Genomic DNA, 16,574 nt, shown 5'->3' with positions numbered 1-16,574 from the left:
AAGACTTGTGAAATGAATAAAGTGAAAGAAAACGGGAGAACCCCAAGTAGACCGACGCGCACGCTGTTTGTCCAAAATAAAGCTTCCTTGGGGCGAGCTGGGATCGTATTAAGGACCCCATCCACCAGAGGTAAACGCTCTACTACTGAGCCACCGTGCCCGATTATTTTGATTGGTGTATAACAATCCCATTTCAGCACAAAGGTTGCGCCATAAGACAGGGCGTACCGTACTATTTATTTAAAGTATCCAAACCACTACTTTGTTTTATATCAAGCTTTGTTCCGTTATCGGGATCATACGCACAGAAATCACGTGCATTAGCTACTGTGCTTTAGTTTCTTGGCCGCGGAGGGGCACTTCACGAGCTGGGATAGTTAGTAAAGATGTGACAGTACATATAGTGGAAGTTAAAATGAATTATATGAAATTTCTCGTTTTACGCGCCACAATTATGCCCTTTAGGCTAAAGAAGGCTGACTAAAGTGAAATGATGGTGGAATGATAGTGAGGAAGGAAACTGACGTACTTGTCATGAGATCGAACCAGGGACCCTCTCCAAGAAAACTGCTCTACCACTGCCCCGTATTGTTACTTATATATATATTTCACAATACACATACTTAATATTATGTGAAACACAGCTCACCGTAGAAGGAAAAGTTCTGATTGACGAGGTACCGATATATCATAGAAAACATGACTTTCGTGTGTGATATTCTGTAGGTCTTAAGTAATTTTCTAGCCAGTTTTTATTTATTGTACATATATTAAACGTGCAAAGATTCTTTTTTTTATGTACTTCATATTTTTTTAAATCTTTCGTACGAAAGTGACTATATGATAAATCTTTCTCGTACTCATGATAGGTCGGACGGACACCTTTCCCGTATATTTTTACGGATCTCAATTTAATCAGGCAAGTACCCAGATAACACAGAACGTATTGATCATTTGTACTCTTACGATTCGAATAGTGAGTAATTATTCAGCTTAGACTGTTATGCAATCTCCTCTGCTTCCCCCTTCCCCGCCCTCCACAGTTCCTGTTACCACGTTCTCGAGAAGACAGTGACCTAGTAAATTAGACAGACTACCAACATTATCATCGGAGGAACAAGTTGGCATTAATATAAACAATAATGTATTTATGAGGGCACTGACTCAGTGGTAGAACGCTTACTTTATTGCAAAGGGTTCCTGGTTTGATTCCAAACCATGTGAGTTTGTAGTAGGTGTCCGTGGCTTTTCACGGAGTTCTTCAGGAGTCTTCCCACATCCTCGTTCAACCAATTAGCTTATTTCACTCAGTAATGTGTTTATATTAAGAATATATTGTGTGTGTGTCTATGTTGACGGTGAAGCTAGTGGAATGATCGTTGATTCAAGTAAAACACGATATTGACCCAAAATTATATTGACGTGTTAATTTTTAAAACAGTATTAAGAGTTTTTCATTGCATTGTGATTTTACATTTTTTTTTTTTTTTTTTTAATTTCACTCTTGTTTGTATATACTTTCCGTAGTCTCAGTGTGTTCCATATTGTAGAAATGAATAAGAAAGTGTTATTGAAAATGAGTTGAATGGAAAATAAACTTTTTATTATGTTATCTATTTAGTGCTAGGTGTAATGAACGCTTTTTTCTTTTCTTTGCAGGCAAGTGTTGGTGACCCGTGTCTAAGTTCTCCGTGGGTTGTGTGTTTTCCACCTGACCCACGTGATGACGGGTCATCTCAGCAGTGAGTTGAGCAGCTGCCGTCGACAACAGGGAAGCCGCGTGCGTTTCGAGCGCGTGCCGGAGGAGCTTCCTCTAACCCCTCAGCGCCCTTGTGACGTAGCGTCCTACGGCGCCGTCGAGCGGGCCACGCCCACGCAGCAAGTGTCCGGCTGGATCTCGCGCACAACCAGCATCGATCTGATGCCAAGTCTTCGCACACTCTTGAAGCGCTCTCGGTCCCGGGGCGACATGGGGAACCGAGGCAGTTCTGGAGCAGCTCCTAGTCCCGCTGATCCTGGACTCCTTGGGCCATCATTGCCCAGCAATATGAAGAGGGACGCTAGTTGTACTAGTTTGGCCCAACCAGATTCTGGACGTGAATTAGCCATCCGTAAGTGCGAGACAGTTTTGGCATTGTCCAGTCTAGCAGTGATCCGGTCAGCCTCTTCCTCATCGAAGCTTTCGGCTGCTCCCTCTCGATCTCTCCTTAGGGCAGCCTCGTCCAGGAACATGCTTTTAGCCGAAGGACAAGCTCTTTTGGAGCCTATGAAACCAGTGAATCGACTTCGTGTACCTGCGTCTTCTCGCATGTGCTCAAGATGCAACAGTCTCCTTAGTATGGCATCTTCTCGGTATTCTCTAAATATGGACCCATCAGCTGAGAAGAATGCAACAACTATCCTGTGCAAATTATGTCTCGTCGATGTTCCTTTCAAAGATACATTCGACATACAGGAATGTGGATGTGCTTTCTGTCGAGAGGTGAGTTTTTTTTTTTTTTTTTAATCATTTATTTATTCAATATTTTTTATTGATTATTGTATTCATTTTGAAATAATCACAAATGTTTGTCACATTGAACAGGAGGTTTTTATGCTAAGTAACTGGTATTTTAAGAAATCCATTAGTGTTTCGTAATTCTTACTGACCTTAATGTTTAATATTGGTGTTCATGGAAAAAACAGATTGGTTTGTTTCCCCCTCCGCCTTTCCTCTTAAGAATCCACATACTGGACAGTTGATGACGGCCTTGAGTTAAATTCGTGTACTGATTTTAAGTTTCCAAATCAAATTTGCATATTATTTTCGCTTGATGCCTCGTAGCTAGAAGCCTTGTACAGATTTCTGAGGGATGATGAGTGAACCCAGCTCTTCAGACATTTTTTTTCCCGACACGAGTTTTTATCTTTGTTATGATTGATTGCCACGTAGGAAATAACAACTACTTTTTGTTTACAAGTGTCCTTGACAGACATATTTTCTAAGCACGCAGGTGAATAAAATGATTAAATTCTTTACATATGTTTTTGTTTTGTTGTGATGTTTGCTTGTTTGTCTCTTCAGGAAAAAAAAAAAACTTTTTAAAAGAATCTTCCGGATTTTGGTCTTAGGTGGGCACTACACGGGTACTCAATTAACTTTGAGATGATTAGTGTATACTCTCAACCAAGGCACCACTGAAGGGATGGGTCATTCGGGAGCAGAAGACTTCCCTTGATACTAGATATTACTATTGTATAGAATAGTTTTAGTAATTTTCCAGTTCTTGTAATGTTTTTAACCCTCCCTCCTTACAAATATTAAAACTCAATGTAAGTAGCGCGAATTAATTTGTCAAAAATTATGATATATCATCATTAAAATACATTTCTGATAAATTTCTTTTAAAATAGTTTATTGATCATCTTCGAGGATTTTGACATAAAAAAAAAGTCTTTGTCAGTATGTATAAAGTGGGCGTATACCTTCCTCTTCGTCGTATAAGTTAACATTACCGGTTTTCATTATGATTATATTGATGTATAAAGCAGTCTTGAATTAATGTTTGCTTAATTCTGAGATCATAGAGGACATTATTATTATTATTATTGTTATTATTAGTGGTGGTGGTAGTGGTAGTAGTATTAAAAGCCAGTCATAAAAAGTACAATGTCTTTAATTGTGCGAAAGGGGTGGAACGCATAAAGCTCTAGTCAGAGAGAGAGCCCAGAAAAAGTTTTGAATAAACCGCAGAGTAAGAAAACAATATAAATTGTCTTAGAGAATGTGCCTAACAGAATGGCACATGGAACAGTCAGGGCATAAAACAGAATGCAGTGGCAAGCTACTTTTTCTGCAGCAATAAGCCTTCGTTTTTCTTTTTTAACGCCATAGAACAGTGGCGTACGCAGAATTTCATCATGGAGGAGTTCAGGCTTCTCCATATCATTTCAGATCTTTATATACATATCTTCGTGCTGTGAATCTTAAGCATAATATCTTGTTCAAGGGGAGATTAAAACCCGAACCTTTCCCCCTTGTGAGCGCCACTGCCGTAGAAAGAAAGTCACAGGTCTGTTCTATTTCCCTTCCAGGAGAAATTTCAGTATAGGAGTTAAATATGAATTGGGTAAAGTACATCTGTTGAGGTAGCCATTCATTTAAATGCTTTATCTGCTTTAGTTGTTTTGCTGGAGGGCTCTGTCTGGATTTCTTTTCTTTAATTTTAAACTCCATTTTAAAGTCCTAGTTATATTCGCATTGTAATGTTATTCAAGTTTCAAATCTGTGTGCAAACCACCTCCACCTCCATGCGGTAGTCTGTAAAAGAAGTTACATGTATTAACATTATTATAATTAATATAGGCCTATATATTGAAAAGTTTTAAGTTCACTATTTATCCGTTTCGTTACGTGAATGCTCAATCATTTAAACAAAACTGCTAACGAACTCCATGGCCTATGAAACTCGGAGGTTCAATGTCGCGTTCACAAAAGCTTTCCATTGACTTCTGTTTTCAGCCAACTGGATCCAGTTTCTACTTTGGATTCCTATTTCTGCGAGATCCATCTTAATATTGCTCTCCCATCTGCGCCTAGGTCTTACGAATAATCATTTTCTGATTGGATTTCCAGTTAAAACTGAAAGCGTTCCTACTTTCTTCCATTCTGGCTACATGACCTGCCCACCTGAGCCTCCTACATTTGATTACCCTAACAGTCATGTTACAGAACAGAACAGAACAACTATGTGAATAAATTAATCAGCTGTGATAGCAAATTTGGTTATTTTATGGAGTTTTTTACAATTAACAGTTTTCAGATAGTCTGTATTATATTTGAGGCTTAATTTTGCAAAGTAACCAACTTTTTTAATAGTTTTGGTTCATTCATTTACGTAGTTAGTTTTGTTTAAGCAATGTGTATATATAATAACTATAAAGTAATAGTGTAATTTTGAATCTGCTTATTGAATAAATAGTAAATTTAGATTAAAACACATTAACACGTAAAAAATGGATTGAAAAATATGTTAGCCTCGAAAATACAGTATAATTTATTCTACATTTTCCTAGAATTAAACAAGAAAATCCGTAAACTTAATTGCGAAAGAGTAGATGCATTTCAAATGGACCACAACGGATAATAAATGCAAGGAATTCATGATGATATAGTAAATTTGTAGAAATAAATTGAAAAGGAAGTAGTCAGAAGTACCATAAGAAAATGGAGTATGGTTTGCCAGAAAGAGTTATTTGGAATGGAACATATATCATTGAAGTTCTGTTTTATGGCTAAGAGCAGATTTTTATCAAACTAATTGTAAATTCAGTTCTGTATAGCTTTTGTTACCGAAGAGAATCCGATTTTCTGTAAGTCATTTAAAACTGTAATTTCTCTGAATATCAATATTTGAAGTGATGAGAGAGAAAGGGACGTTTACTTTCTAATAAACAAATTGTAAATAATTATTGCAGTGGCTTTCTAACCTGTTTCCGAACAATATCAGTTTTATGAGAGAACTAGATTTCTTATAGAATTATTAACTTACAGTCGTAGTAAATCCATTTAGTAACATTCGTAGCATCGGAAATTAAAGACCTACAGGGTCTTATCGCCTTTTTAAAACATTTAAATCCTTTTCACTCAAAAGTAAAATTCAACATTTCAAATAAAGACCAGTCTTCTACTAGCCTGACCTGTTATACAAGTCCAGAATTAAAGGACTGATGATTATACTATCTTTACACGGTCAAAATACCGGGGCGTTGAAACCCTCACTGGGCACGTTAGTACGTATATAATAACAAAAGGACATGTTTTTGATAAACAGGCGGAGGAAATATTTGCCGAATTCCTTTGTCCACTCTTACGCAATATACTAATAATACCACTATAAATAATCTCAAATAATTCAAGATAAAAGTACAATAATAAATTAAATGTAATAAAATATACAGATCAAATAACAAAATGATGGCTACCTCTAAGTCCACATATTTCATTAATACAAAATTAAATTATAAAAAAAGAGTAAAAAGCAACCTCCCCCCCCCCCTTTACTGTTACTTATGATTAACTTACAATAGACCGAAATTTATTAATAGCTAATCATAGCTGAATTCAATTCTGGTACAACCAGATGGTGGAAACTGAAGGACATTTCACCACTAAAATAAAGCAGATAAATAATGTACGACTTATAATATCATTATTATCTTAGCTCTTTCCATTTCGGGTAATAATTATATTTAGTGTTCCCTGATACAAAAGGTACATTTTATGTTTTTTTTTCCTAAAAAATTTCATATTATTTAAACATTCCCTTACGTACTAATTAACTACTACTTTAATAAATTAATTAACTATCACTTTAATGAATGAATTGTGCATACTCTTTACGATTCTACAATCGCCAAAGCGAATTTTTGAGAATATTTTACAAGAGAAGAACTCATCTGTTTTAGCTAGAAGTATTTGAAACTACACCGAATATGTGAAAACTTTTGGGAAGTTACTGTACTGTATAGGCTTGATAAGCGAGTGAGATCCCGTTTCACCGAAACAACAGAGTAAAGAGAAAGTGAAGTAACACTTGGTTGTTTCGACTTTTACTTGCTTAGAGAAAGGATCTTCAAGCGTATAAGAAATGCAACTTTCATAAATCCTTGTTCCAAGTGACACTGTAACATTTTTGTTACTAGATATTCAGAACCAGGAATGATAAGCAATCCTTTGTATGTAGAGGGAATAATATGACTTAGAAATATTCGTTAAAATCAGTGTTAGATATTGCATACGCACGATAGATGATTTTAGGATGTGCGTAAAGAAACTTTGAAAAGTATATGATCGTAATATTGTTTGAAATTGTCAGAAAATGTAATGAAATACCAAATAAACCATAGCAAGGAACCTTCTTGTGTGGAAAATTTTCCGGTTTTCGATGACCTGTACTGCTGACAAAATATAGCGATTACTAAGGGCATAAAATTAATGTGAAACTAGTGCCAATTGTTTATTGGGATCAAGTTGGTAGATATCAATTCTTGACAGAAGACTACCTTTCAGTAGTAGAAATGAGTACGTGTTGGTATCATTGTCACATGCTATAGTCATCATTAGAAAGAAAGGGAAAATAAAACCTCATGAAAACACGAATCCAAAGAATCCTGAAGTATGTATGTATATATATTTTTTTAAAAAAAGTGGATGTTAAATGTGAAAATAGTAGAAACTTTGGTTCACTGTATAGAAACAATCGTGAGTTGCTGGTTTTATACAATTGTACTGTAACGAGAAAGTCATTTATTTTGAATGTTTCACTTATTCTAAGAATAAACCTTGACCCAGATGGAATTTCGGGTAGTTTACTTTTACAATTTGTACATAAAAAGAAACATATATCTCATGTTTTACTAAATGTTGACTTGATTTTATATATATAATATAAATAATATGAAACCTTGACAGCATAAAATGTGTGTTGTGTGTTCTGTCACTATGGAAGAGAAAAGAATTCAGTTTGAGTCAAGAGCTCCTTCGTGGCTAAGCGGTTAGCATACGCGCCTTTGGCGTGGGAGGCCCAGGCTCGATTCCCGGCGAGAGCTCATGCGGTTCGGATTCCACGTTAATCAATAGGTCCACGTCTCATATAGCCTTGCTGCTGAAAGGGACGCTAAACTAAAATCAAGTCAACTCAGTTTCAGTCAAAATTCTTGGTTGTCTACAACTTTAATCTCTATGCATAAGCTAAAACTTGTAATTAATATGAAGTAGAAGCGAAGATGTATGTTCGTCCACCTAAGGTCTTCGTTGCAAGCCTAAGCATCACAAGATTCTACATACAGGATCGCCAGAAGCAATGTAGTTGTTCGGTTTTATTTATTTTGACATCTGACACCCGAGACGCATGATAGTACCCAGACAGAACACAGTAATTGTAATTAATATTCCATACATTAACTAGCAGCGTTCACCCCGCTTCGCTGCGGTCACCCCGGAACGCAATAAACTTTGTTACTTAGATAATTTTTACTTTTTCGCTTTCAAGTGATATGATAAAAACCATAGAAGATTGCAGTAAATCTTAACATTATATCGCCTGTCATTTATGTTAACCCGCCCCGCTTCGCTGCGGTCATCCCGGTGCTGGCATATTGTAAAAGTGTCTGTAAAAATAAGCAAATCAATTAAAAAATTTTAAACAGAAGATTCAAGCTATTTTCCGCTGTATATCGCCTGTCATTTATGTTAACCCGCCGAGTGACACGGTCATGCGGGTTGCATATAAATACGTTTATTTTTACCTATGATGAACTAATAACAAAGGATTTGTACGTTATGGACACTTGAATGGTCAATTATCTCAAGACACTGGTAATTAAAAATTAAAGTGATATGATAAAAACCATCTAGGGTCCAAATCCTAATAACCCCCCAAAAATGAAAGAAATTGGTTCAGCCGTATTAGCGTGATGAGCGGACAAAGAATTGTACGTTCTCTTTTATATATATAGATTAATAACAATGGAAAAGTGCAAATTATCTAATATTTAGCTGATGAAATTAAGCGATAACTCGAGAAACAGAGGATGAGAGTTTCTGAACTAAATAGCGCGAGGGAAGTCATTTAAACAAGTAAAAATACTAATAACACACACACACACACACAAAAAAAAAAAAAAAAACTGTGCACCGGACAGCAAGGCACGGATTCGATGTATTTTGTTACATAGAGTTCCAAATTTCGAAACCGAAATTTCGTAACATTTGAGCGATTTTGGATAGAGAGGATGCATTTTTTTTTTTGCCCATACAACAAAATTAACACAGGTCAATCGTCTTAGAGTTTCGAAATTTGGAATCTGTGTAATAAAATACATCGAATCCATACCCTGGAGGGGGAGAGCCAGAACCCAGACTATGATAGGTATACCATGAGTTTTCTATAAACTTTCAAAATATATAAATAATAGCTTAAATTATATTTCTGTCATTCAAAAAACTGGGGGAGGGCTAGACCCCCCAGCCCCGGGCTAAATCCGCCACTTAACCAGGTGAATGGATAAAATCATAGAGTGCAAAATTTCACTTTTCATAACAGCTGATCCAGTATCAGGTAATTGCTTAGGATGTGTAACGCCGTGTGCAGACAAATGAGACATTTATTACTATTGCAAGGAGATAAAATCAATACTACCATATGGGCGTTACCTTGACATATAACATTTTGACGGTGTATGGTAAATCGTCATTCAGAGTTTTAAAAGTCAGTACGTTGAATGGGAGGTTAAATGTCTGGTCTTGGTCTCGTGGTCGACAGGGTTGTAACCACGAAAGGGGAAGAGAAATGCAAGCATTGTTTCCTTGCAAAATACTTGGACCGTATCAATATGCATTTTGATCTTAAGTAATGGAGGGAGAGGTGTAAAAGGGTTACGCCTTTTCACAGCTGGAAACCATATTAAGAGCTGACAGGATTAATGACATTTCATTTCTATACTCTTAAGCCAGGGTTTCTCAACCCGAGGGTCGCGAAAATAAGCGGAATATCTTAACACCGTGTGATTTCACTAGTGCAGCAATGTCCGGTTCAATCTTTGTTTCACACTTTATCAAGTCATTTAAAATACTAAATAACTATTTAACAACTAATAATTTTTTTTAACCAAAATTATAAATCACTTATTTTTTTTTTTTTTTTTTTATCATATGACCCAAAATTAAGGGACAATTGAAATTTTAAGTTTCAAACGGCCTTCATTTTGAAACAGTATGACGGATCGGATTCGATATTTGTAATATGAATGAACTTACCAAGTTTGGTTTAGGCTTTTAGGGAAATTACTGTATCCATTATATACAAGAAATTAGAAGCCAGATATTATAAAGGGTCACCAGCAAGAGGATATGATAAAATGGGGGTCGCGATAGAAATTAGGTTGAGAACCATTGCTCTAGGCCTTGGTGCTGCCTGTGACAATATTGGAACACTTTGACCGTCTTTTTCGAAAGGATATACTGGAATGGGAGGGAAACATTTCGTTGGGGATGATTATCTCGCAACAATTGATGTATTTAATCCCAATCTTCCTTTACGGGGCACACGCCGGCTCAGCAGTAGGGTACCAGCCTGGTGTGAGTGACCCATGGTTCGATCTCAGGCCCTGTGAATTTGTCAATAGTACCGTGCCCATGAGTTGCGTTGGGGTTCTCCTGTTTCCATTTATATTTTCGTTCGTTTCCGTTTATATCACTTTTTTTTCCCATATTCATTCACTAATCGATCACCCGTCTCCGTTAGTCTAAAGGACAATCGTAGGACGTTAAAAGGTTAAAGAATCATTATCAGTTTCTTGGTTTTAGAGGTACTGGGTCTAAAAGAAGGGGGTGGTCTTGTCGAACTAGGCTCATGAAGATTCCTTTACTCATCTGAACTGCAGGGGATGCGGTGGCTTAGTGGTAGAGCGTTCACCTCTGGTGCATGGGGTCCTTGGTTCTATCTCAGCTCGCGCCAAGTGAGTTTTGTAGTGGACAAACACCGTGTGCGTGGGTTTTCTCGGTGTTCTCAGTTTTCTTCTACTTTCTTCATTTCATTCATTTCATTTCATCTGAACTTCAAATACATAGGAATGATTACTGCTACGGAGGAATATTGAAAGTGTGATTTGACCCATCATTTTGTAATCAGTACTGCGTTCGTTCACTTTGCGATCGCATAACATCTCATTTTGTCTGTCATAACATCTCTCTCTCTCTCTCTTTCACACATGGGGGCGCGGTGGCTCAGTGGTAGAGCGTTCACCTCTGGTGCTTGGGGTCCCGGGTTCGATCCCAGCCCCCGCCAAGTGAACTTTGTGGTGGACAAACACCGTGCTCGTGGGTTTTCTCGGGGTACTCCCGTTTCCTCCCACTTTCTTCATTCCACCATTTCACTCATCTCTCATTATCACCGTCTCCTTTAGCCTAACCGGCATAACCGTGGGACGTAAAACTCAAAGATTTCATTTCATTTTTTTCTCTTTCACACACACACACACACACACACACATATATATATATATATATATATATATATATATATATATATATATATATATATATATATATATATATATATATATGAGAGAGAGAGAGAGAGACAGACAGACAGACACCAGTTGAGAAGACTTTGGGAAGGCGTAACATTGAGAGAGATATGTAAAACTTGACCTATGGAAATAATTTCTAAAAATTCTGGTCGACTTATCTAATGGCAGTTTGCAAGTTTGTGCGACGATGAACCTTCGAGTTCTTCTGTTACACATATTTTTAGAAGTTTGTTTGATACTTCCTTAATGACGGTAAAGTCTGAAAGTTCCCATTGTATAAGTAAAGTATATCTGTATTTTGAGGAGAAAGCAGATTGGATAATGTGCGAAGGCGTAAAAGCTGAGATCTCTGTTCATTCCATTACCTTGGAGCGTGTACTGAAGCTTTTCGGCCATTACCCTAATGGAAGCTATTCACTAGTGAGAATCTGGGTTCGTCGTTTGCTGTATGTTGTTGGCCGACGCTAAAACAAGATCTCATTTCCGTGGTTGTTTCAGTAACTGCGCAAAACACTACTCACGAGGGTGAACGTTCTCTGGCCTCCACTTGTTTAACTTCCGCCGCTATCAGGTTCATCTGTTTCACAATAAATAAGCCTTATTGTCATAGTGGATTCTGAATGTTGCAAAAAATTTTCTTTAAATAAGAGATCTAAAGGAAATCCTTCCATTATTTGCTTTCGAATTTGATTTCAAGTGTATGAAAGTGGAATATAAGTTTTGTTTAGTCTACTCGGAGATAACATATCTTTAAGTACATCATGGTGTATGTAATGTGGAATTACATATTTTTACGTGTAAACGGAATACTTACGAATAGATGCTTGTACACTAGTTAAGAACACGTAGCAATTAATGGAGCTAGCTCAAAATGTAGACAAGGTGGTGATGGTAAGTGATGATGATTCCGAATGTGTCATACAGGATGTTCAAAAACAGAGTTCTAATCGTAGTAGGACGTGTAACCATTCCAAGCGGTTACACAAGTAGCTGCTATGGCAAGTGTTGAAGACGTGTGTGAATATAGTATCCAATGCTTATTGTAGATGTTCATTGTTGACGTTGACCGAAATCCAGGACATGGATATAGGTCCGGAGACCTAGGAGGCCATTGTAAAAGGCATACACTGAAGAAAGCATGCGTAGTTGTTCTGCCAGTATAGGGTCGCGCGTTATCGTGCTGGAAGATTGCGTTCAGGAAAGTGTCCATATCAGATCGGAGAACAGAATTGATTACGTCACGAATACATGACGCGACGCGTTAGTCATACTTTCCTTAATGAAAGCAGTCGAGCGGGATGTATATCTATCTCAATATCAACCGTATCAGAGTACTACCTCTGGTTTCTGTGTGGTTCGTACGCACATACACTAAATTTTCATGGTCACCTTCATGTTCATACACACGGTCACAGCTGTATTGTGTCCAAGACAAATAATTCTTATCGGCGATAAGCAGGTGTGCGAGAGAAACGCGAGAACGACGTAAACCTACCCCCAGTAATTGGATGTTTTAGTGATAATGCATTCAGAAGAAGGGCCACGGTGCTGTTATTTTTAGTTGCGCCGGAACCAGGTGCTCCTATTGCATTGCGGGCCACGTCTTGTGTTGGAATCTTCAGTTTTCAATCGTGCTGACCACTGATACATTGCGTTGAATGCGACCAACAGTTCTGCCACCCTACCCCAAGTATGCCCGAATGTACGGCCACGCTCGAAGGTACTTAACTGGATGAAAGGCGTAGGGCATGGTTTTGGCATTACAAACATGGCTGTGATTCACGCACAACTACATTCATCTTGTTTGTAGGACATTTAAACTACTAGCAGCATACTTTCTACAGATAACATTTCATGGTGCGAGTTTCGTTCCAACTGGACTATATACATATATAAGAACACAAACATAGAGATATACAAATATTACTATTTTAATTTGTGTAATGGGAGCGGAAATAGCTTCCTAAAAATATACTGTGGACAGGTTAATTTATTATAGAAGTTGGAGTTACGGCTGACGAGAATTCAAGTCAGTGATCGTATTGGCTAGCATTGACTGCTAGATATTAGTATCTAGTATCTTCATAGTAAGGATATATATTGGAAAGAGCAAACGGTAGTTTTCTGCACATGTCTACATCCTCTCTCATGCCGCTTTGTGCTGGAATGTATGCACTGGCCCAGATCCCGGGGGGAGGGGGGATGGCATGTCTCCTCCAATAAGCCGATTTGAAATGCGTTTTTTGGGGAGAAATATGACGATTTGTGTTCGATTGTCACACAGTGAGATTAAATTTATGTTCCTTGTTGTATAATATACAATAGATTCATTTCAGAAATCAGATTCATCTGTTGTAATGAGTCTCATTGTTTTTCAACTTCAGAAGTATTTTGAACATCACTTAAAACAAAATTATGGAAAAAGTCTTACCCGCTCCCCCCTCACGTTGAAGACAGATTTGCGCCGATGCCACTATGCAATAGTCTTCTTTTCCACACTTAAACTTGGCACAACTGTTTCCAATATTCCAGAATGGTAGCCATATTCCAAACTAGAACTATTCACTACCTGCATAAATTTTGCGTAAGCTATGATTAAGGTAATAGTTTGAGTTAATCTAATTTACAAGTGTAGATATTTGTTACAGTGATCTATAATACAAACTACAGTGTGATATATTTAAATTGTGGTCTCGAGTTCTAATTTTAGCTTACTTAAAAAGTCTACTTTAAGGTTCTGTAAGATTTTGTTACTCAAACGTCGCTGACGCCCACGCTCTCTTCTTATAAAGTTCTAATATCTTCCGCTTTTGTAGATTTTTAAATATATATTTCATACTTTTAATTTCTCTGTCAAGTTTTTCAAATAAGATTTTGCATCCTTCTCTTTGTTTTTTTATTTGTATTCTGAACTTCTTGGAATATTTGTACTTAACTATATGTAGTTTTAGTACTCTGCCTGTAATTGGCATGTAATTCTTTTAAGCCGTCATAAATAAATAAATCAAGTCAAACCAAATTGATTGCTTTGCTACATTCACCTTTTTGGATCAAAAGATCCAATATATTTAATGAAAAAAATTCTTGTAGGCCTTATATCTGGAGAACTAACTACATATGGTGTAGGCGAACCTAAACTTCAGTTAACCAAGTATGAGTTGCTTATTCCGTGGAAAATACAAAAACTTGATTTAGGGACCGTTTAAAAATTTTGTGGCCCCTGAACCAAAAACTAATTATTGGCCAAGATCGCAATCTTTTGATCTTTTTTTTTTCTCCTAAAATTCTTGTTTTATTATAGAACAAAGATGATGATGCCTCTTAATACGAGATTAATTCATCTCGTTTGTTCAAAACAAGAATATTTAATCCCATTGATGACAATTTGTATGTTATTGTCTTTTCTACTTTTCAGAGTACCCTATTTATGTTAATTGGTGTAGTACAAACTAAGTAATTCTCCTTTGATGTACTTTACTGTGTATTTCGGAAGAATACTCAAATTATACCACCCATTCTGAAGTAAATAAGAATTCGTTTATTAGAGAAGATAGGGGGGACTGTAGATAAGAAATAATCATGTGTTTAAAACAACAATAATTCTGATTGTCATATATTAGCATAGAATTCTTCCCATTACACATTTAATAATGTTTGTCATTTACTACATCATAAGTTTTTTTTTTTTTTTTTTTTTAAATTTATGATACAGTATCTTAGAACATGTTTGTATTCTAATAATGTTTATGTAATAGTTTTGTAATTTTAACGTATTTTTTCTTCCTTTCGTCTTCAGTGCATGAAAACGTATGTGGAATTTGAAATCCAGGAAGGAGCATACGACATCTCCTGTCCGGACGCTCAGTGTGAAAAGCAGGGTGTGATCTCATTGAAAGAAATTGAAAGTCTAGTCACTACAGAACTGGTAGAAAAGCATAAGAAATTTAGATTAAATAGAGGTAAGTATTATTAATATATGTTTGAGTAGGGGTATCTAAAAATTTAGTATTCCATTCAAATTCTTAAGTGTTTCATGATAGATGGCGGTGTCACCAGTAGGTCAGTAAGAGAACGTAAGACCTACTCTTTTTACTCAGTGTACTAAGATATAGACAGTAGGGTGCATCATCAAAAATTAAATTTTGAATTTGAAATCCGCCCTATTTAGGAAATTTGCTTTTTGGTCGCAAATGAAAAATCCCAAAATATTTTTTTTTCTTTCAATAGTAGTCTTGTAGTTAGTATACTATATATTTTAAATGTATATATGTTTGCTTATGTTCGACAAGAGTGTTATGGTAAATATAATCACCAAACGAGGGTTAATGTGATTACAAATTTTCATAATATAAATGTTTCACGCAGTTGATTTTATTCGTTGTTATTGACGAGTACGAAGATATCTATCTTTTGTCTTGAGTGAGTACGTCAGAGGTTAATTTGATATCTTTGTACAGATATAAGAAGCTACATATATACCTGGTCAGTGTGGCATTGATAGTGCATCACTATAAACTCAAACATAAACAAATAAAATATGTAAAAAATTATCAATCAGTTAATTCTTTTTGTTTAGTATTTCGTACTTGTCGAAACTTCTATCTGCATGATGGCACACGCACACAGACACACCAAAGAACATAAACGGAAAGCCAAATAAAGTAATACTGTTGTATTAAATCTTTAAAAATTCCTTAAACAATACGAAATATTATGTTGATAGTTCGTAGGTCAAGAATTTTCTACCATGTATAGAAATACAGACATATGAAAGTTTTACATGTGTATAAGTGTTGTGTAATGCTATAATTAAAATAAGTTTACAGTAGAAAGAAATCGAAATTAAATTCTTATATGGGTGTGTGCTGAATAGAAAGGGTAATAACATTATCGACAGTTCTACGAAGGAACTACTACTTTGTAGAAGCTATTATATACAACCTCAAGAAATCCGTTCATGTGGAGTAGTGCTTTGTAATTCTAAACACATATTTTATCCTATCCACATAGTTCTTATATTTTGTTTTGATAATACCAACAGTAATTAGGCTAAAATCCAATTCTTTCTTAATACTGAAGATCGTTTCTGGATTCATCCATAATATAGATCTTAAAGCAACTTACATTAATAATTTGAGTAGTTTTTTCAAGCGAAGAACATAAGTCATTGTAAGTTACTGAAAGATGTACTCAAGTTGAGTCGTCCGTTCCATACTATTAAAAGAATTTTATTTGGAATAGTTACCCTCTAATGCTTTCAAAGTTATTTGTGAATTATATTTTTTCTGGACATTTAAATTCCTATATTGATTCCGTGTTGATAATGAATTTAGAAAGAAATTATAATCAGAGAAAATTAAAAATCGTAAGACATCTTTTTTTTTCCAATCAACGTTTTTTTTTTTTTTTTTTTTTTTTTTTTTTTTTTTTTTTTTTTTTTTAAATCAGCACTGGACTATACAAGAGGCAGTTGTCATTCGAAGATAAAGTGATGTAATATT

General features: G+C 36.0%; 1 protein-coding gene across 1 annotated transcript in view; it reads left to right on the top strand.

The window, feature by feature from the left end:
• Window positions 1-1,659: 1,659 nt before the first annotated feature.
• Window positions 1,660-16,574, top strand: part of LOC145675552 (putative E3 ubiquitin-protein ligase RNF144A-A) — a gene marked incomplete at its 5' end in the record, with an annotated part of 28,369 nt that continues 13,454 nt past the window's right edge. Inside the window, 2 exon segments of the mRNA XM_081746054.1 lie at window positions 1,660-2,482; window positions 14,870-15,032. Of these exon segments, the coding sequence (XP_081602180.1) occupies window positions 1,724-2,482; window positions 14,870-15,032 (922 nt within the window).

The sequence above is a fragment of the Thermobia domestica genome, chromosome 18 (assembly GCF_964235325.1).
Source record: "Thermobia domestica chromosome 18, izTheDome1.hap1.1, whole genome shotgun sequence".
Taxonomy (NCBI): Eukaryota; Metazoa; Arthropoda; class Insecta; order Zygentoma; family Lepismatidae; genus Thermobia; species Thermobia domestica.
This window is presented reverse-complemented; position numbering and strand designations above follow the sequence as displayed.